Below are 20,179 nucleotides of genomic sequence, written 5' to 3'. Positions count from 1 at the left end.
ATGCTCACATGTACACACCTGCTAACTTATGCCCACTCAACCCCCGTAATTTACAAGAGCACACACACATTTACAACACTCATATCCACATGCACACACGCATACAATTCCATGCAGACTTATGTGCAAACACACATATGCACACATGTGCACTCACAGTCACAATTCCACGCACACCTACCTGCAAACAGATGCGGTTTGCACACACAGATACATATGCACACACACGTTCTTTCCCCACATTTTGTTTCATTCCCTTGTTTTGCCAGCGGGAGCCAGTCCCAGATCTGGCAGGAGTTAGCAAGAAACACCAAGATAAATAAATAATAATAAAAATAATAAATAAAGTCGTCAGCGTGCTTAGCGAGTGTTTACAGACTCATTACCCTGTAACGATGATGTGACAGGAGGAGGAAAAAACCCCACCTCAATTACAAGGCAGGGGGATACCCACAGAAATAAATATTTAAGCAAGAGCTGCCAGAAGTACCATCTGCTCAGGCACTAATAAAATAAAATAAAATAAAATAAAATAAAATACCACAGAAAAAAAATTCTAAATATACAGGATGGAAAAAGACCAACCCAGCCCAAACTAGCTAAGTATGTGGTTTTCTTTTGTTGTGTGAGACAATGGATTATCCCTGGGCAGCTTTTGGCAATGGCTTTGGCAAACTCATTAAGCTAATTGTGCAGCAAAGACACACTGTCGTTCGCCCCCCTCCCCCCCGCTTATTTTAAAGCTTTAAACAGTTTTTAAAACCACATGTAAATTAAAGGGAAGTGGCCGGGCTGCCAACGGGCAGCTTGCAAAGCTTTTTGTGCAGGAAGTGGTGTCCCAAAGCTGTCTTATAGGCTTCCCTGGGTGAACTGTCTGAGCCTGGGGAAAAAGGGGACGAGGAGGGGAGGTGTTTAAAGGGGTCCTTTGCTTGTGAGAGAAACCGGGGATAAAGGGATGAATTCTCTTCTCTGCTATGCAGTGCAACCACACTGTTCTCCACGGAGTGTAGCTGAGAGGAGCTCTGTCTCCAGCTTCTTACTGTCCCAACGCTGCACAGCTGCTGGCAGCGACTGAGGATGGAGGTTTGGTACCCAGGGAAGGAGCCAATTTCAGCTCTCATCAGCCCCCCTCTGCCTCCATCTAGGCAAACCTGGGCCTAAAACTCTGACCTGGTCCCCAGTTCTCCCTAGACCAGGTGAGCAGCAGTCTCAGCCAGAGGCATTGCTGCTGGAGGACTGTGACTTGGTAATGGACTTTCTTTTTCTGTCTTCCCATCTCGCCTTCCCTGCTGCCCCTCTCACCTCCTACAACAGTGGTTAAGGTAATGGAGATCGGGGGAGCACACCTCCCCTTCTTCTCCCAGGGCTGGGGGAGCAGTCCTCCACCACAGCTCTTCCTCTTCCTCAGCTCAAGGGAGAGCTCCCCACTCCTGTTTAACCACACCCATGGCCCACCTCAGGGAGCCTCCCTGCAGGCTCGACACCCTGGCACTGACAAGAGCAACCTTTTTGCTTTTATCTCTTGAGCTGAGGTTGGTTTGGCTGCTTCCCCTGAAGACTGTCAATTCTTGTGCTACACAAGGCCTTCAGCTTTCACATCTGGCTCCCTGGCAGCAGAGAGGGAGGAGTCATCAGGCTTGGGTCAGGGGCTGATGGCACTGTCTAGGGCCAAGGATAGCGTAGGCAGGTGCTGTGCAAACATTCCCTCCAGCTCTGTCAATGTCATTCACTCCTGATCTGCACCAGCTCCCTCTGCTATTCCAGCCCTGGGTTTCCCCCATAGCTCTGCCAATGCCCCTCACTCCTGTCCTGCAGCCCCCCTTGCTGTTCCAGCTCTGGCATACTCCTCCATCCTGCACCCTTGTCCAGTGCTGGGTTTCTCTTGTGAAGAAGCTGCCAAGCTGTCTGAACTGTGATTTTTATTACATCTACTTGGGCTGATGCTGAGCCCTTCAGAAGCTCATTTCACATGTGACCCCATTCGAACTCTGAGGTGGGTCCCCGAAGAACTGCTTGGTGTGACCCACCCCAGCACTGAGATTCCAGTCGCTGAACGGGGCAGGGGATACAGGCTGGAGACCACACCAAGGGGCCTGCAGAACGTCAGCCAGGAGACAAGGCACTGGGTTAAGGCCCAAACCTCTGCCCCGAAACACGTCTCCACTCTCTATGGGGTTAGCTAAGGGGTGTGGGGAGAAGAGAACTCTCATGGGGGTGGAGCCTTGGTTTGTTCTCAGCTCCCTGCATGCCTCCCCCAGCTACTACTGTCCAGAGGGGGGAACAGAGTCAGTGTGGATGTCGGAGGGAAATGGAAGACTCAGTGTCCATGACTGGTTTATACATTTCACCCGGACAGACAGACGAGACCCCCCCCTCCATCCCATGCCCCCTCCCCCCCCAGCCTCCTCCCCAAGAAAGCCAAGGGATTTGCCTACCTGGCAATATATTTCTGGTAAATATTTACATCTTCGGTGACAGCTGGTTTGTCAGTGGGTAATCCGTTCCTAATGAGAAACACACAGGGCAGAGCTGGTTAGCAGGCAGTGTCAGGGCACAGTCCAAGCTCCTTGTCTCTCATGCAGCACTGAGGGTGCCAGGGCAGAGGGCTCTGGGAACAGTAAGCAGCAGAGATATATGCCTGTGTAACCTCCCCCCATGCCCATGTGCCCTCTCTTTCTAGGGGCACTAGAGTCCTGCTAACGTAACCCACCTACCTCCCTTCCTGCAGGTCTCCTCTCCCCAGGGCTCGATTTCGTTTGCTGAAGGGGCTGAGAAGACCTACCCTTAAATTATGCTCTTGTAAACATCACATAGGCACCACTGGCTCTGTCTACACAGAACCAGTGGCCGAGTCAAAACACGGACCGTCCCAGCTCTGTTACAAGGCTCCAGTTTGTAAAGCAGGGAGACTTTAAAGACGTACTCCAACTGCAGAACCGCTCGAGAGCACATGACTCTAGCACTGATCAGGGCACTGCGAGCACCGCTCTGCACTACAGAGCAGATCCACGCTGTGACCATTTGAGAGGGTGCATTTATAACCTGGCCTCCACAACATGGCTTTCACTGCATTCTCCACACATCCTGCCAGTAGCCCCGACAGCCCTCATTGTCACAGGGCACCCAAACTCAGTCACACCAGTCAGGCCGCAGATGCAGCTTTGTAATTAAAAATCAAACTCAAACTGCACCCAGGCATCACATTCGCTCAGACAGGCATCTTCCTTAAAACGCGGCCAGAAAGCACATCTTGGTGGACGTTCTCCAGCAACAGAGAGAAAAAGTCACAGAACAGACCCACAGGCCTGGGCCCCAGCCTTCTAAAAACATGGCTGCTGCTCTTAGAGCATTGGCTGACGAGAGAGTGGACTGCAACTGGGCTTCCTCCTGCATCCTTGGGCCCCGGATGGCTGCATGGCAGCTCCACACCTTGGTTAAACCAGGACACCTATAACTTGCACAGCGGTCATTTGAAGTCGGAACATGAGTTTCGCCCAGGTTAACAGCATTAGGGGTTAGAGAGTTCACCCCCTTGGCTTGTGTGACAGCGAAGGGGTGATTCCCGCGACTGCATTTGGTCCTGGAGGGGATTCTGAATGGAAGGCCAGGTCCCAGGTCACGTAATTAGCACCATCCTCACTAGCACAATTACTATTCTGTCTCCTGCACCCCTCTCAGCTCCTTCGCAGCCATCCTTCAAACCAACACAGGGACAGCCCAGTTTGGGGGAGGCCCTGAGCTGGGAAGTGCAGCGCAGTCCCCTGCTGGGGTTGTGGGGGATAGGGGCTGCGTTAGCATCTGAGGGACACAGAGCCAGAGCATGCCAACATTTGGAGTGTGTCAACATCCCATCTAGGTGGCAAGACTGGCTCAGGGAAAGGCAGAATGCTGGTACCCACCATGCCTAGGTTACCCACAGGTGTGGTCAGCTGATGGGCGAGGGAGAAGCCTGATATTACTACTGGTCTGTGTCCAGTTCAGGTGCCATGTGTGTAGAGACCAGAAGACAGAGAACTACCTCTACTCTGGTGGAAGTGGGTTCCCCAGGGACTGTACCTAGTGGGCACTAGCTAGAGTCCAGAAGGAGGAGGAATCACAACCTCATGGAACCCCCGCCCCCCTCCAAGCTACAAAGGATCAAACGCACCCGCAGGCACGTGTGTGTGAGAGAGAGAGAGCAGCTGGGGAGAAGCCTCAGTGCAAACCCCACTGCCAGCTGCACCCCCGTCAGCATTTCCCACTTCCCCCAGCCTCAGGAAGTCCTGTGGTTAGAGAAGGGATCACTGAGTCACTGCGAACCCAATCCGCCGCAGAAATGAAAGAGCGAGAGGGTGAGAGAAAGGAAATAAAACTGGGATCCCGAAGAGAAGCAAAAGCGAAGCAGGGATGGTGAGCAGCCCCCGGGTGCAGCTCCAGAATGCCCAACACGCATGGGCATGGGAGCAGAGATACCGAAGGGGTGTCCGGGTGTCCTTGAGACTCTTGATTGGCTTCCTCTGTCAAGGAGCCACAGACCTGGGGACTGATCACGATAAGGTGCTGTGCATATATACATATTTATAATCCAGTGTTCATAACAACAGCTGCCCCCACCTGCCGTCTGGAGCAAGAGACACCGATGAACCCAGGAGAGAGCGAGCGAGTGAGAGCTCTGTAACGAGGCATTTACAACAGGCTCCTGGCACAGCTGGGAGACTTGCACCACGGGGGCAGGCATGGGCTCCACAGCACAGCCAGCAGAGTGGATAATGCTACTGTCTAACGAAACAACGTGCCACACAACAGACAGGGCATTTTGGGGTGGTTAGAGGGCTCCCTAGATTGGGGGCCAGGTGAATTTAGCTGCAATTGATAACAAACCTTTGCCCTTTTCCATACACTTTAACCATAAGAACCCAAAGCTGTTTGCAGACAGTAATGTATTAATCTGTGCCACACAGAAGGTAGATATCATTACCCCGGCCTTACACATAGGGAAACCGAGGCATGGGGGAGGGTGACTTGCTTGAGATTGCATAGCGCAACTTTGGCATACTCAGGGAAACAACCCAAGTCTCCTGGCTCCAGGCCTGTACACTGACCACAAGATCAGCCTTCCTCTCTACAGGGACGAGGCAGTTGGGTGGACTCAATCGGATCTGTCATCCCACGACATATGGCACATAGGTGCTGGCCCTGCTATCAATGACCCAAGGGGACTCCTGGCTGACAAAAAACAGACCGATGCACTGAACAGGCTGTATAGACACTGGAGCTGACATCAGAAAGTCCCAACTGAGATCCACAACCCAAAGCTATTGATGCTTAAACCAGTGGAAAGGCAGGAGGGCCAGAAAGCAGGGGCCCCTCCCCTCAGCTGCCACAGAGGTCTCTTTGGTGAATATGTGGGAGCAAAACCAGGCAGCCGTGGTAATGGGTGACAATAGCTATCTCACACAAAAAATATTTCAAGCCTCAACAAGGCGCCAAGTGAGAGGCAAGAGAATCCAGACCAAGGAACAAGGAAGTGGAGCAAACCATGTCCCTTCCTCCCTATTTGCACCCAGACATTTTGAGATTCAAGGTCAGAAGGGACCATTAGATCATCTAGTCTGACCCCATGTACCAGGGCAGCAGAGTTTCCATTGCAGAAACAGCCTGTCTAAACTCTACACCTGGCCACAATCATGTGCCCCCCTTCTCCACATGATCTTGGTGTGTGGTAAAGAATAGGATCATCAGACACGTAGATGAACACGACATATTGGGGAAGAGTCGACACGTTTTTTGTAAAGGGGAATCATGTCTCACCAATTTATTAGACAAGGGTGGTGATCCAGTGGATATAATGTACTTGGACTTTCAGAGAGCTTTTGATAACGTCCCACACCAAAGGCTCTTCAGCAAAGTAAGCAGTCATGGGATAAGAGGGAAGGTCCTTTCATGGATCAGTAATTGGTCAAAAGATACCAAACAAAGGGTAGGAATAAATGGTTAATGTTCATAGTGGACAGAGGTAAATAATGGGGTCCCCCAAGGATCTGTACATGGAACCAGTGCTGTTCATCACTCATAAGTGATCTGGAAAAAGAGGTGAACAGTGAGGTGACAAAGTTTGCAGGTGATACAAAATTACTCAAGATAGCTAGGTCCAAAGCTGACTGTGAAGCATTACAAAGGGATCTCACAAAACTGGGTGACCAGGCAACAAAATGGCAGATGAAATTCAGTGTTGTGTAATGCACATTGGAAAACATAATCCCAATGCTACATACAAAATGATGGGGTCTAAATTAGCTGTTACCACTCAAGAAAGAGATTGTGGCATCATCGTAGATAGCTCTCTGAAAACATTCGCTCAATGTGCAGTGGCAGTCAAAAAAGCTAACAATTAGGAAAAGGATAGATATTAAGAAAAAAATAGTATAATACCACTATATAAATCTATGGTATGCCCACAGCTTGAATACTGTTGGCTTACCTAAAAAAAAAATTTGAATTGGAAAAAGTACAGAAAAGGGCAATAAAAATGAGGCGGGGTATAGGGCAGCTTTTCCATATGAGGAGAGATTAAAAAGACTGGGACTGTTCATCTTAGAAAAGAGACTAAGGGGGGATATGATAAAGGTCTATACAATCATGAATGGTGTGGAGAAAGTGAAAAAGGAAATGCTATTTCCCCCTTCATCTAAGACAAGAACCAGGCGTCACCCAATGAAATTAACAGGAAACAGATTTAAAACAAACATAAGGAAGTACTTCACACAACACTCAGTCAACCTGTGGAACTCATTGCCAGGGGATGTTGTGAAAGCCAAAAGTATAACTGGGTTCAAAAAAGAATGAGAGAATTTCATGGACGATAGGTCCATCAATAGCTATTAGCCAAGATGGTCAAGGATGCACCCCCATGCTCTGGGTGTCCCTAAACTTTGGACTGCCAGAAGCTAGGACTAGATGACAGGGGATGGATCACTTGATAATTGCCCTGTTCTGTTCATTCCCTCTGAAGCATCTGGCACTGGCCACTGTTGGAAGACAGGTTACTGGGCTAAGTGAACCTTTGTTCTGACCCGGTTTGGCTATTCTTATGTTCTTATGTGTGAGGTCTCGGGGAAGGAGGAGCAAATGTGGATGTTGAGCCATTTTTCATTAACTGAATGCTGGGGGAAATTGCCAGATTGATGGGAGAACCCAAGGCTTGTTTATCCACAGAAGATTAGTGGAAGCTGTACTAGCTTCGCCCTCAATGCCCAGCCAATGTACCTCAGCCCTTACCTTGAGGGGACACCTCTAGGGCTGTGTCTATACCAGGATTCCCCACCATTGTTTCTATCATTCCAGTGGCACCGTCTGGAACCTAGCACAGACAAGGCTCCAAGCAGTCCCTGGTGTTTTAAGTGCCATGGCATCTAACACTACTCAAAGCAGGTCTACAAAACATGGTTAAGGTGCTGGTGGCCATGGGCACCTTGTCTACATGGGTGTCTCCCCCAGTGTTACCGCCTGTGGAGCTGCACCAGTGGTAGCAAAAGGAGAAATAATCCTAGTGCAGACAAAGCCTTTGGGTTTCTTCATAGCTCATTCAATCCCTGGCCCCTGTGCAGAGTCTGCCAACAAGGCAGGGGGTTTGTCAGACATGGCATGTGAATCTCCCTGCCAAAGCTGAGAAGAAGTTTTACTGAATCGTGGCTGTCTATGTAAGAAATGGGTCAGACTGAAAAGATACATCTAAGTGAAGTCAATGGGAGTTATGCAACTGACCTCAGGATCGCTGGAAGAGGAGTTATGATGGTTGAAAGAGACGGCAGTACTGGTGTATATGTGATTGACAGTGAAGACGACAACATGGTTAACCAGTTCGTATATCTCAGAAGCACAATCAGTGCTGATGGCCAACCCCATAAGTAGGTGAAAGCAAGAACTGGGCAGGAAAGTGGAGCTTTTCTGAGAATGGCAAATGTTTGGAAAAATAGAGAGATTCACACAAGGACCAAGATAAGGTTACACAATGTCACTGTGATATCCATATTGTTATATTCTTCCAAAACTTGGCAAATGCTAGAAGCCCACAACAAGAAACTTAACACATTCCATAGAGATACTTGCAGAGAATAATTGGGGTTTGCTGGTGGGATAAAGTAACCAATGCTGATGTGTTGTAAAGGACTGGCCAGTAGACAATGATTTGAGAAAGAAGGCTGAAGTGGTTTGGATATGTTGTACACATGTCAAAAAACGCTGTTCTTAGACAAGCCTGTGACTGGATACCACTTGGTGGAAGATGGAAAAGAGGAGGACTACAGATGACCTATAATAAAACCATTGAGAAAGATGTTGCTATCTTGGAAACAGATTACAATGGAGCAAGAAACGTGGCATTAGACAGATGGAGGCGGACACACTGGGTTGCCTCATGTGTCATACAGCACAGGAACATCTAATCTAATCATCAAATCGCTGACTTCAATGGGAACAGAATTGGGCCCTAATCCAGGCAGGGCTGGTTGTTTAGGAGATCTGGAAGACAGAGAGAAAGAAAGCAGCCATGATTTTGACCTGTGAGTGTCGACAGCAGCTCTTCTTTCTGCATCTTGTTTCCACAGACACGTCACGAGGGGACGGTAGGATCTGTGCATGGCTATCGGAGCTGATGGGCTCAAGAAGGCTAGAACCCTATCAATGCTGGGGATTGTTCCTCACACCCCCATAACTGAAGTTTTGTTTGCTTAGAATCAGAGACATTAAAGATGAGGAAGGCCAATCAGACAACCAATCCATATCCCAGACATTGCAGGCTGAGTTCCTAGATTTAAATGTCCCAAACAACAGGATTTCCACCATTTCCCTTGGGAGACTGTTCCATAGCCTAGTAACTCTCACTAACATACTCTGCTAAGCTTTCATGGCTTCCTACATCTTTGCTTTAAGGTGCCGGGCTCCAGAACTCAGCTCCTGGCTTCAGCTGCTAATGCTGGCTTTGCCCAATGGCAATGGTTTTCAAACTTTTTAGGTTGCATACCCCTTTCCAAATAGTGTAATCTACCATATACCCCCATCTGAGATTGGGTCATAATATACTGATGAAAACAGAAAGAAAAGGTCTGTAAGGGATATTATCCGCCTGACGAGAGCTCGCGTACCCTGGTTTGAAAACCACTGCCCTATGGGAACTGGTGAACTGATCACCCCAGCACTTTTCTCTACTGTATTCCCAGGTCCAATGCAGGCCCAATAGCTTAGTCTCAGGATAGGAATTGGGACTGTGAGAACCAAGAAGGTGCCCATGCCCAGCTTCAGCCATTAGCCAGAATTCGAATCAAAAAGCTCCTACTGAAGAAATCAAGGGGAGGACAGTGTCAGAGGAGAGCAAACATCTTTTTAAACTGCCCCCCGCAACCGGGTTTGTTTCCCTGATGAATGCAAAGAACAGAAAAATAGGAGGAGACTTACTTGACCGTAGAGACGGTCCCGGTCGTGATGGAGTCCGTCTTGGAGAAGGTCGACTTCAGGTACTCAGGGGTGTTGAACGGCAAGGAGACGGGCTGCTCGGGCCCAGCCACTGGAGCACTGCTGGGGGTACTGGCGAGAGGGTTGGGGGCCAGGCTGGGTGTTGGAGCCTTGACTGGAGTGAGCTTCTGGATGTTCCTCACATCGTACTTGGAAGGCCGGCCCACCTTGCCTGTCTTAAAGGCAATGGCCCCTCCCATATCTGGGCTGCCCTCGCCGGGCTTAAAGAGATGCAAGTACTTCACGTTCTCCAGGTCATACTTGGAGGTCTTCTTGTAGGTGTTGCCGTTCTGCGGCCTGATGCTCTCACCCGTCTTCAGCTTCTGGATGAAGAAGTCGTACTTGGAGGCCCGCGACATCAGGCCTTGCATCTGGGAGCTGCTCGGAGAGGGCAAGGGCAGTATGGTGGCTTTGGTCTCTGTTAGCAGGGTGGCATCAGGCCCCGGCAGTGCTCGGATGGGCTGCATCAGCACTGATGAAGCCTCCTTGCCCAGCTTGGAGCTCAGCTCCTCAGACTTGGCCGGGTGGATGGGCCAGGAGAGCTGCTCGCCGGCCTTGAGCTTGCGGATATACTCCTCGTACTTGGAGAAGCGGGCTCGCTTGCTCATGGCATCCTCACCAGGGAGGGAGGCAGTGGCAGAGGAGGCCTCTGAGGTAGCAGCATTCAGCTTGTCGAAGCTGATCTTGCGGGTCAGCTCATCCCGCATGTTCTGGTCGTTGTAGCCAAACATGCCCAGGAACTCGTTCATGGTGGTGGCAGCGTAATCGCGCAGGGACGAAGCTTCCCCTGCAGAGAGATGGAGGGACAAAGAGTCACGCAAGGGGTGGATTTCCCTCTTCTCCCGTACCAGCGTCGGCAGTGGGAAGGGGGGGAAGAGGGGAATATGATCTACTGACGTTTGGCTCACTTGTTAGGTTTTACGACTCTTAAATTAATTTGTTTAAAAAAAAAGTAATTAATACTGGGGTAAAATAAAAAGAGTTCATCAATGCCAGGAAAATCAATTTCCTAAATGTTCTAGCCGATGGCTTTTCAGTACATTAAACAAAGTTTCATAAATGTCTCTGCACTCTTGCCTTGGCCTAATATGAAGAAAAAGTAATTTTACTGAAAGTGAGGCCAGTGCCAATATGCCAGGGTTTGTGCAACTGCATCCCAGTGGGGGAGTGTGTGTATGTACGGGTGGGGGGGGGCAGAGGGTGAGGGGAGAAAGCAGCATGTGTTTGGAGGGGGGGCGAGGGGAGGGGCAAAGTGGAGTGGGGAAAAGGAGGGGGTAGGAGGCATGAGCAGAGAGAAGCAGAGGTTTGGAGATGAGGGGGTGAGAGAGAAAATGAAGAGGGGCAAGAGGGGAAGTGAAGGTAAGACAAGAAGGGTAAGGGGAGGCCGTGAAGGAAGAGAGAGAGGACGAGGCTGTGTGTGTGAGTGGGGTGTGAATCTCCATGGCAGCGATTCTCAACCTATTTACCACTGTGGGCCACATAAGCAGCTCTCTGTGTGTTATGTGGGCGACATCCACACATTATATATACTATCTGCAGGGCTGGCTCTAGCGTTTTTGCCGCCCCAAGCAGCAATAAATAAATAAATAAATAAAAATAAAAAGCCGCGATCGCGATCGGCAGCAGCTCTACCACCGCTTCATTCTACGGCGGCAATTCGGCGGCAGGTTCTTCGCTCCGAGAGGGAGTGACGGCCCCGCCTGCTGCAGAACGTGCCGCCCCCCTCTTCATTGGCCGCCCCAGGCACCTGCTTACTACACTGGTGCCTGGAGCCAGCTCTGACTATCCGTATGGCCCTGAGGATGTCACATGGGCCGCAGCTGTGTGCTGATTGGGCCGTAGGTTGAGAACCACTGCTCCATGGCCATTCCAACCCCTGCCATTGTTTTTCTAAAGTCTCTTTCCAGCGAAGTTCCTCTTAAGCATTTCCCTCTGAGGCCTGAGGGGCGGGAGGAGAGCCCCTACTGACCCCCAAAGGCATTACAGTTCAGGAAAGACAGCTGTATCCCTGCTATGAGCATCCATAACCCCCCATTCTGCCCTAGGGAAGCAGGCTGTGCTGGCCCAAGGATATGCAAACTGGGTGGAAGAGGGTTGTTTCTCCCTGGGATGTGGGCTGACCATGGTGGGGAGGGCTGTTCTGCTTGGGTGGGGGCTGGAGGGGAGGACTGTTCCCCCTGTGGGGGTGCTAAGGAGAGTGGGGAGGGCTGTGCTCCCTGGAGCTCCCTTCCTCCCCCACTCACTCCCTCAGGCAGTTTTGCTGGTCACCAGGAGGGGAAGAACACGGATCTGGAGGTCACCCAATATCAGTGTAAAGGAGGAAATAAAGATTGCTCTGACGTGCCAGCTCGGACTCATTTAGGCTTCAGTCTGACACAGCGTTCCTCCTCCTCCTCCTCCTCCTCTCCCTCTCGCTTTCTCCTGCAGAGTGAAGATTTACTGTGTGCAGGAGTCCTTCAAACCTCCCTCGTCATCTTTCCCAATCATTCACTCTAACTCTTGCGGGCGAGCACCATCTTTCATAGGGAGGGGGAGAGCCAGCGAGGGCAGGTACGGCAGTAGCAGGAAGGGGGCTCTTGGCATGGGGAAGCCACAATGGTTTTGACGCACAGAGAGAATTAGCGCGGCCTTGAAAGACATCCGGAAAGGAAGAGAGCTGAGAGAGGAAGGAGAGGAAGAGCGAGAGCTCGACAGATCCCAGGGGTTAAAATGGATCCCTGGGATCCAGGGATCTGACAGACAGCGGTGCCACACACACATGCACAAATGCTCCTGAACACACCGGCCCGACCAAGAAGCAGACTCCTAGGTCCAGGGGTCTCTTGACTCCCCAGTTGTTTGCTTCAGCAAGGGTGTGCGGGGGAAGAGACAGTCAGAGAAAACAGGACCATGCAATGGGCACTGAAAACTTCTGCTGGGCCCACATCAGTGATGCCCAATGCAGCCAGGCACATGGGGCATAAACCCTGCTGCAGTGCTGGCCTGTATACCCGGCACATGGCCATGGAATTGCCAAAGTCCCACTGACACAGGGCATGAGGCTGATGCTTGCAGCAAAGGTCTGAGGAGGTGCCTGCTAAGCTAGGATATAGAATTCAGGACAGTGGCACTGAGAGTCAGTCGAGCACACTGCTCCTTTCCACTGCGTAGCACCAGAGTATTGGATCCAAAGACCATGTGCTCCTACCCGTACTATACCCAGACACCAGGAATAAGAGCAGATTGACCAACCGGTCACACACCAGGGGTGCAATTTCCCCTCCAGCAGGATGTCCAGGCCTCTATGTGCTGTCCCTAAGTGGCATACCAGCCCTCAAATAGCCATGTGAGTTTCTCAGTGTCAGTCTAGACAGGTGCCTGAATGCAGAACCGGGCCCCCTTACTTAGGCACCTGTGTTTGATAACTAGGCTCAGAAAATGATACATCACAAGGGAAGAAAGGGGAAAAAAAACCTCAGGAATCTAGGGCTCCTCTCACAGGGGTGGGGTCTTTTTACCTCCCCCTTTCCCAACCTCCCGTGGCCCCTCACCACTCTGGGATCCCAAGGGCATCACCTTTCACTTACGCACGCCGAGGCATTAAAGCATTTCCTGCTGCTTTAATGTTTTTCACCTTTTTGCTGCTTTTCCCTCTTCTCCACCCCCATCCCAGCGTAACCCTATAGCCCCAATGGAAGTGATTAATCCCATAAAATCCCCCCTGGGTCTAAGATTTTCTTATTCCTACTAAATTGGTCTCCCCTCTTCTGCTTTTCATCTCTCTTTGGACCTGTAAAGTGATCCCTGGTCTCCCTCATGTTTCCCCAGACTCCCAGGCCTGGTGAAACCCCATCCACCCCGAGTCAAACTGCAAGGGGGAAAGGGCAGCATGGAGGGATCTGAAAGGAAATTAAATCAGCAAGTGATCGCTGGCTTTAATGGCTGCCCTGGAAGGCAGGGCCAGGCGGTCCCTACCCCTGCTCTTGGAGGGTGGGGATGACCCGCATTCATCAGAACATTGCTGTGTCCATCGCGCGCGCGTGCACAAACGCACACACACACAAATCCTACAGAAGTCACCACAGGTGGGAGACCAAGTTGTGGTTTAGGTAAAATCCACAAAACCTTTGCCCCATCTCAGGGCAGAACTGGTGGAGAGATCAAAGAAGTGAGAAACAACCCCCCTTCCCTCTGCCCCAGCTGCACCTCCTTGCCCTGGGCTTCCCAATTCCCAGCCTGAAGCACGAGCAAAGGAAGCAGCAGCGCGGAGACCCCACTTTTGGATCCCATATTCCAGGTCAACTTTGCAGCTTCCAGGCTGGCTCAGACCTTGCACAAATTAAACACCCAAAGCCTTAAAAGAGACCTGGGAAACCCAGAATTTCCCCGTGAGGCTGGGAGATGCTGCCCTGTGAGCTGCTGGAAACTGCACCACTGGGATTGGAAATCACCTTTGGTCATTGAAAACACAAAATGACTGGGGGGGGGGGGGGGGGGGGGGGGGGGGGGGGCTCTCAGGGCTTTTCCAAACCTGGACAGAGTCTGGGGCTGAGCTCAGGTCCCAGGGAGGATTGCAGCAGCCCCCCCCCTGAACTGGCTGTTCACCCCCAGTCCCACAAGCCACGGCCTCCACTTTGCTTCTCCTTCGATCAAATCGGTACTGGATGATCACATTAAAGGTTCTGGGAGACCAACCATCCGAATGGCCTCTCTTTATCCCCAACAAGGCAGATCTCAGGCAAAGCAGGGCAGGTTTCTTCTGCACTCTGCCCAGCCGGCGTGCCTCGACCCTGACCTGCAGGTGCACCCACGAGAGACAGTCCCCAAAGCCCAGCCAGCCCTTGGCTTCTGTGCTGCCGTTACCGAGACGGAGGCATGTGAGAGCCAGCTGTGGCGGCTACAGCATGGACACCTGCCCCACTGGGAGACCCACCCACTTCATTTCACACAAACCACCAAAGAGCCACAAGCTGGGAACTATTTTGTTGAACTACAGACCTAGAGGCCAACAGCTGCATTATCCTGATCCCAATTCACGGAGCCACCTGGTCCCCCATTCCTGACGGTGGGGCGGGCGGAGGGGGGGGTGAACCCTTGCAGAGAGGATATTGCACTGAGACTGTGCTCCTCCCCAATAGTTGCTGAACCCCCGTGCCCTGGGCAGCACGGCCCCTGGGTCTGCCTCTCTCCCTCACCGTCCCCTTCTTCCTGCAGCACATTTTTCTCTCCCCTTCTGCATGATAACAAAGGGCTCCCTCTCCCCCTGCCGCTGCTCTCCATTTGTGGGCATTGCCAAAGAGCAGAGATCTGTGTGTCTCGGAGCAGCTATCGTATCACGAAGGATCCGGAGCGAGCAAAAAAAAAAAGGGGGCTAAAAATAGCCCGCAGCAGCACACTATATATGGAAGGAAAAGCAAAACAGCCCAAATGGAGCGCAAGGTCTGGACACCGGGGGATGGGGCGTCCCAGATGGGGCTTTGTCCGTTGTCCTGGCCAGGAGGGGAAACCACGCCAATTTTGGGGATACAGGGTAAAGAAGCGAGAAACTGGGTGCTGGTGCATGCCCCTGAAATGTTTCTTAGTGCGGGAGGTTCTCCAGGAAATTATAAGTGGGGAGGAAACCCCTTTATGGGAGGGTATGGGGGAAGAAGAGGAGACGTTCACCTTCTGATGGATGGAGCAGGCTTAATAAATAAAGAAAACAAATAAATAAATAGATAAATGAAAGAAACTTTGAAAGCTCAGTGAGGAAAAGGCTCCGGGTGACTATCCCTACCATCCTACTGTGGGACAGATTGTAAGACCGGTGTGTGTACGGCCGTGTGGGAGATCTGAGTGGGTGTGTATAAAAGTATGTGTAGGGAAGTGTGCATCAGTCCGGGTGCAAGGGTTGTGGATGTGTGAGAACGAAGGAATGAGCATGTTTGTGTGTTGGTGACAGATTCTGTCACCCGTCTCTGGACAAACACCCACTTTTCAGATTTGGCACATGTTCCCTGTCTGTCAGAGATGGGAAAACACGCAAGGTGAGGCTGGGAGCTGACTCGCATTCAGCCCAGCTCTTGTCAACCCCGTGTCTGAGGAGGGAACCAGGCAGAGAACAAGACTGTCCCTCCACAGGGGATTCCACCTTTCATTGTGTCTCCTGGGCTGAGTCCCATCTTGCTTCTGAGTCTGGGGGCTTGAAAAGCCGGCCCTGAATGCTGACGCTCAGGCCAGTCCTCAGCAAGCTCTCTGCACACTCCACTCAATCCCTTCTGATCGGGTTTTTCATTCTGGGCAGCAGAAAGAAATCCCCTGGAGAAGGTGTCAAGGTGCAAATTGGCAAAGATGCAGGATCAGATCCCAGGAGAGTTTAGTGAATGAGGGAGGAAGGAGCCCTGCTGAAAGGTCTCTAGGTAGTGATCAGGGTAGTGAGTGCCCTGACAAGCCAGAACCCTGGAGCTACAATCCTGCCTCCCGTTCCCCTGCTCTTAAGCCACACAGCCTCTTTTTCAAGCCACAGGGCCAAATTCCTCCCTCGTGTCAGCAACTGCAGCCCCATCTAATTCAATGGGAGTTGCACCCTGTTACACCAGGTCTGAATATCAGTGTGGCCAAGCCCAGAATTTGGATTGGCTTAAATGAAGAGAGAAAACGAGGAGAACTCAATCCTTCCCAACGAAAGAAATCCTCAGCCCATGGCTTACAGGGAGAAGTCAGGGGCACATTTCCAACAGGACTCTCAAAACATGTGCATGAAACCTGCATGTGCCTCTGTTTGTGTGTCCAACCCCTATGGCTGTGCCTGCCATTCGGGCACTGAATGTGCTATTACCTTGCACACTCATGGCCTGCTTGCTCACAAGAACTGCATGCATTCGCATGTGATCCTTTGATGCTCTGGACCTAAAAAGGCACATTGCTGGCAACCCTCTTTTCTCTTACCGCTGGCTCCTCTTTAGTTCCCAAAGGTTGGCCACATACTTCTATTTTCTCCCTTTCCCCCACCCCATTTGGCTTTTTTGCAAATCCGAGCTGCAAACGGTGGGGGGAGGGGCAAAGAAGGGGAATTAAACTAAACTACGAACCGAGTCCAGGCGCAATCACCTTGTGTCTGGGAACGACAAGGGCTTTCCTATCAAAGGAAACTGAAGGTCACACTTTTCCTCATTGATCTTGCAATGTTTGTTAATTACTCTGTCACTGATGTGGCGAAGGATAATTAAACAGCTCTGTTTATATCTTATATGCATAATTATGTGCGCTGCCACTGAACTCGCAAAGACTAGAGAATGTGCCTCTCCAGAAGGGGAACGGACAGACGGAGATGAGCTTCGGCTGCATTATTAGCAGGAGGAGGAAAACACACGCACACACAAAAGAGGGAAAGTTTGATGGATTTGCAAAGTGCTCAGACGGGGGAGGTGTGATCTTTCTATCAAGAGATTCAGCCCAAGTGTATGACAGATCTAGATCTCAACAGGAGGGGCCCACTCTACACTGGGGAATTCAGTCAGCCTTGAGCTTCCATCCACACTTGGTACTTAAATGGCCCTGGATGTTGATCTGGAGACACTGGCCACTCCAGGAATGAAATAATTCATCCTGGGCTTCCCCCCAGCACACACATACAGGCCACCAGTGCCTCTTGATAAATTCAGCCTGAGCCAAATCTGACCCTGAATTTCTCTGCGTCAGGAGTAAACTAAAATTCTAAAACTGCATGTAACCACGAGGGGGAAACACCCCTGGAAGGGGGTGTGCTGAGGAGTAAGGGGCAGACAGGAGAGCCTGAGGGCTTGGAAATTCATCGATTCTCTGAGTCATGAGTATGCAGCAAGTGTTACCACAGAGTACAGGGTGACCAGATGTCCCAATTTTATAGGGACAGTCCCGATATTCGAGGCTTTGACTTATACAGGTGCCTATTACACCCCACCCCCGTCCCAATTTTTCACACTTGCTATCTGGTCACCCTAACAGGGTATAAAGAGCAGGACAGAGCTTTTCACACAGCACCTTACAAAGGACTGGAGTAAGACGGCATCACCACTCCGGGGGTAAACCCCGGACTCCCCTCAGCCTGTCTGGCTAGGATAACCTTGGAAGTGAGGAAAGAACCAGGATGTGCAGTGTGTCTGTTATGTGGCTGGGTTTAATATCAATAGAGGGGATGTTGACAGTAACAAATCAGTCAATCGAAGAAAGAAAGAAAGAAAGAAAGAAAGAAAGAAAGAAAGAAAGAAAGAAAGAAAGAAAGAAAGAAAGAAAGAAAGAAAGAAAGAAAGAAAGAAAGAAAGACATTTTTAAGGAGTTTGCTCTGGCAGGAGAAATCTGATTTCTTCACAGAACTAAACAAAGCGGTGGAGGATTGTGGTGTCCAAGTCGGAGGTGTTTGTCACTGGGCCAGTGGCAGGGTTGCTGCTCTGGAGGAGAGGGCAGGGAGTCCTCTCTGAGGGGATGTCTACACTGCCCATGTTACAGCGCGACCGCAGCAGCGCTGTGACGTGGGCAGTATAGACACGCTTTATCGCTGGTGGAGAGCTCTCTTAGCGATAAAAAAACCCCACCCCGAATGAGCGGTGGTAGTTTTATCCAGCTCCCGGCGATAAAGCGCTGTCTATACTGGCGCTTTTCAGCGCTAAAACTTTTGTCGCTCAGGGGTGTATTTTTTCACATCCCTGAACAACTAAAGTTTTAGCGCTGAAAGTGGCAGTGTAGACACAGCCTTACACTTGGTTCTAATCTCCCAGCTAATCTGCCCACACCACAGCTCCTTCATTCACCTGGACTCTTTTCAAGGCTCACCTTAGATAATAAGAAGAAATAACAATAGCTTGCAAGTCACACCCAGAGCTGCTGCCTTCAATCTGCACACATGGGCATAAACAAACACACACAGCAGCCAAGCACTTGCATGGACACATGCAACCTACATGCACACACACAAAAACGTGCAGCATTCATACACAAACACAGACACACCACATATACATAAATGTGAACACATGCAACAAACATGTATGTGCACACGAACTTACTTGCAACAGACACAAATATCGTGAAGGCAGCAGTCACATAACCACACACACACACACACACACACACACACACACACACACACACACACACACACAGAGCAGCCTTTCTGTTCATCCAAGCCTGTGGTCTAACCATCCATATTCCTTACACAAACCTGCCTGCCATATACTGGGGAGCGCGCAGGCAAGTGTGTGTATAAATACACTGGCAGTCTACTGGAGGTTCGGCTAGGAGAGCAGCTTGGGTCCTGCCCTCCACCTGGAAACCTGAACATGAAACGTAGTGCCAAATGCCTTTATCTTCATCTAAATTATATACTGGGATCTGTGGGGTGGGGGATGGATCCAACCAGATAAAGGGGTCTGTGGGGTGGGAGCCACCCAGATAAAGAAATCTGGGATCCACCCAGATAAAGGAATCCAGGGGTGGGATCTGGGATCCATTTGTTGAAGGAATCCGGGGGTGGGATTTGGGATCTACCCAGATGAAGGAATCCCCAGAAGGAGTTCCAGGGCAGTGGGACTTCAAGGGCAGCTCCCAGCTGTAAATCACAGAGCAGCCTGCCCGCTGCAGTAGAGAACTTAGGGGCTCTGAAAGTGCCGCTCACTCCTTTGCTCTGGTAGTCAAGCTTACCCAATGGATGTAGGGCAACTGAGGTGACTCACACTGCCCTGCCTAAAATGCTGGTCTCGGGACTCCATTGTGCGGGGTGGAAGATGGGGCAATGACTTACCTGAGGCAGCTCCTCCAGCCAGCTTGGAGCCTGTCTGGGCGCTGGAAGGTCGGTAACTTTCATCCTTGGAGGCAGGCCCATCCGAATCCCTGTCGTCCGGGAAGCTGCCATCTGCATTGTCCCCATTATCTTCTTCATCGCTGCAGCCCTTGGGCTGTACCATGTAAACCCCTTCGGGGGGCACCTCCACGCTCTCGGTGGCCTTACATTCCTTGCCCTCTGCTCGGCCCAGCAGGGTCTCGTCATTGTACTCCCCGTTCACCCACTTCTCAATCACCTCCCTCCGCTTGTCCTCCTCTATCTTCTGAACACGGTTAAGTCCATCAGAAAACTTGGCCCCCAGCTCCTTGGTCTCAGGCTGGGGCGGTTCCTTGTTGCCGCTTTCCCTCTGGGGACCCTTGTCCAACCGCACCTGTTCCGATCCCCCATGATCGAAGACCACCTGGCGGCTGAGCTTGGCACAGATTGCATTTAGCTTCAGGCCGCCTTTGCGCTTGGCAGCCATCTTGGATTTTCCTGAGGTTGCGTCAGTGCATATACTTCTTTCAGCTGGAAAGAGACAGAGGGAGAAATACACAACATTAGAGGGACAGCTCTGCCATTCAGAAACTCAAAGTCCATCTACAAACATCTGACACCACCCAGCTGCCTTAAAACACAGCCAGCCAGTGTTTACCCTCTGAAAGAAGGAACTGCCATGAACTCCCAATGCCTTGTGAAGGACCTGGGTCTCAGGGAACGTAACGTGGAGTTCACCCACAGTCTTTCAGCAACACCACAGAGAGAGGCCTCCTTTAAAACACATCAGGCTGCATTCAGCCCTGATGTAAGTGCGTGAAATGCCACCGACTTCAGTGTGCAGCCACTTACACCAGGACTGAATCTGGCTGAATGGGTCCCTGAATGTCCCAGGCAAAATTCACCTCTGGTATAATTGTGTAACCCACTGGTGAG

The 20,179-nt window shown here is 50.9% G+C and overlaps 1 protein-coding gene across 1 annotated transcript in view; it reads right to left on the bottom strand.

Annotated features, from left to right (window-relative positions):
• Positions 1 to 19,745, bottom strand: part of CASZ1 (castor zinc finger 1) — a 50,610-nt gene extending 30,865 nt beyond the window's left edge. The window contains exons 1-3 of the mRNA XM_065421369.1: positions 19,226 to 19,745; positions 9,433 to 10,276; positions 2,436 to 2,504 (exon numbers count right to left, since the gene is read on the bottom strand). Of these exons, the coding sequence (XP_065277441.1) occupies positions 2,436 to 2,504; positions 9,433 to 10,276; positions 19,226 to 19,730 (1,418 nt within the window). The 5' untranslated portion in view covers positions 19,731 to 19,745. The remainder of the gene's footprint in view (positions 1 to 2,435; positions 2,505 to 9,432; positions 10,277 to 19,225) is intronic.
• Positions 19,746 to 20,179: the final 434 nt, after the last annotated feature.

Source organism: Emys orbicularis, chromosome 22, assembly GCF_028017835.1.
Source record: "Emys orbicularis isolate rEmyOrb1 chromosome 22, rEmyOrb1.hap1, whole genome shotgun sequence".
Taxonomy (NCBI): Eukaryota; Metazoa; Chordata; order Testudines; family Emydidae; genus Emys; species Emys orbicularis.
This window is presented reverse-complemented; position numbering and strand designations above follow the sequence as displayed.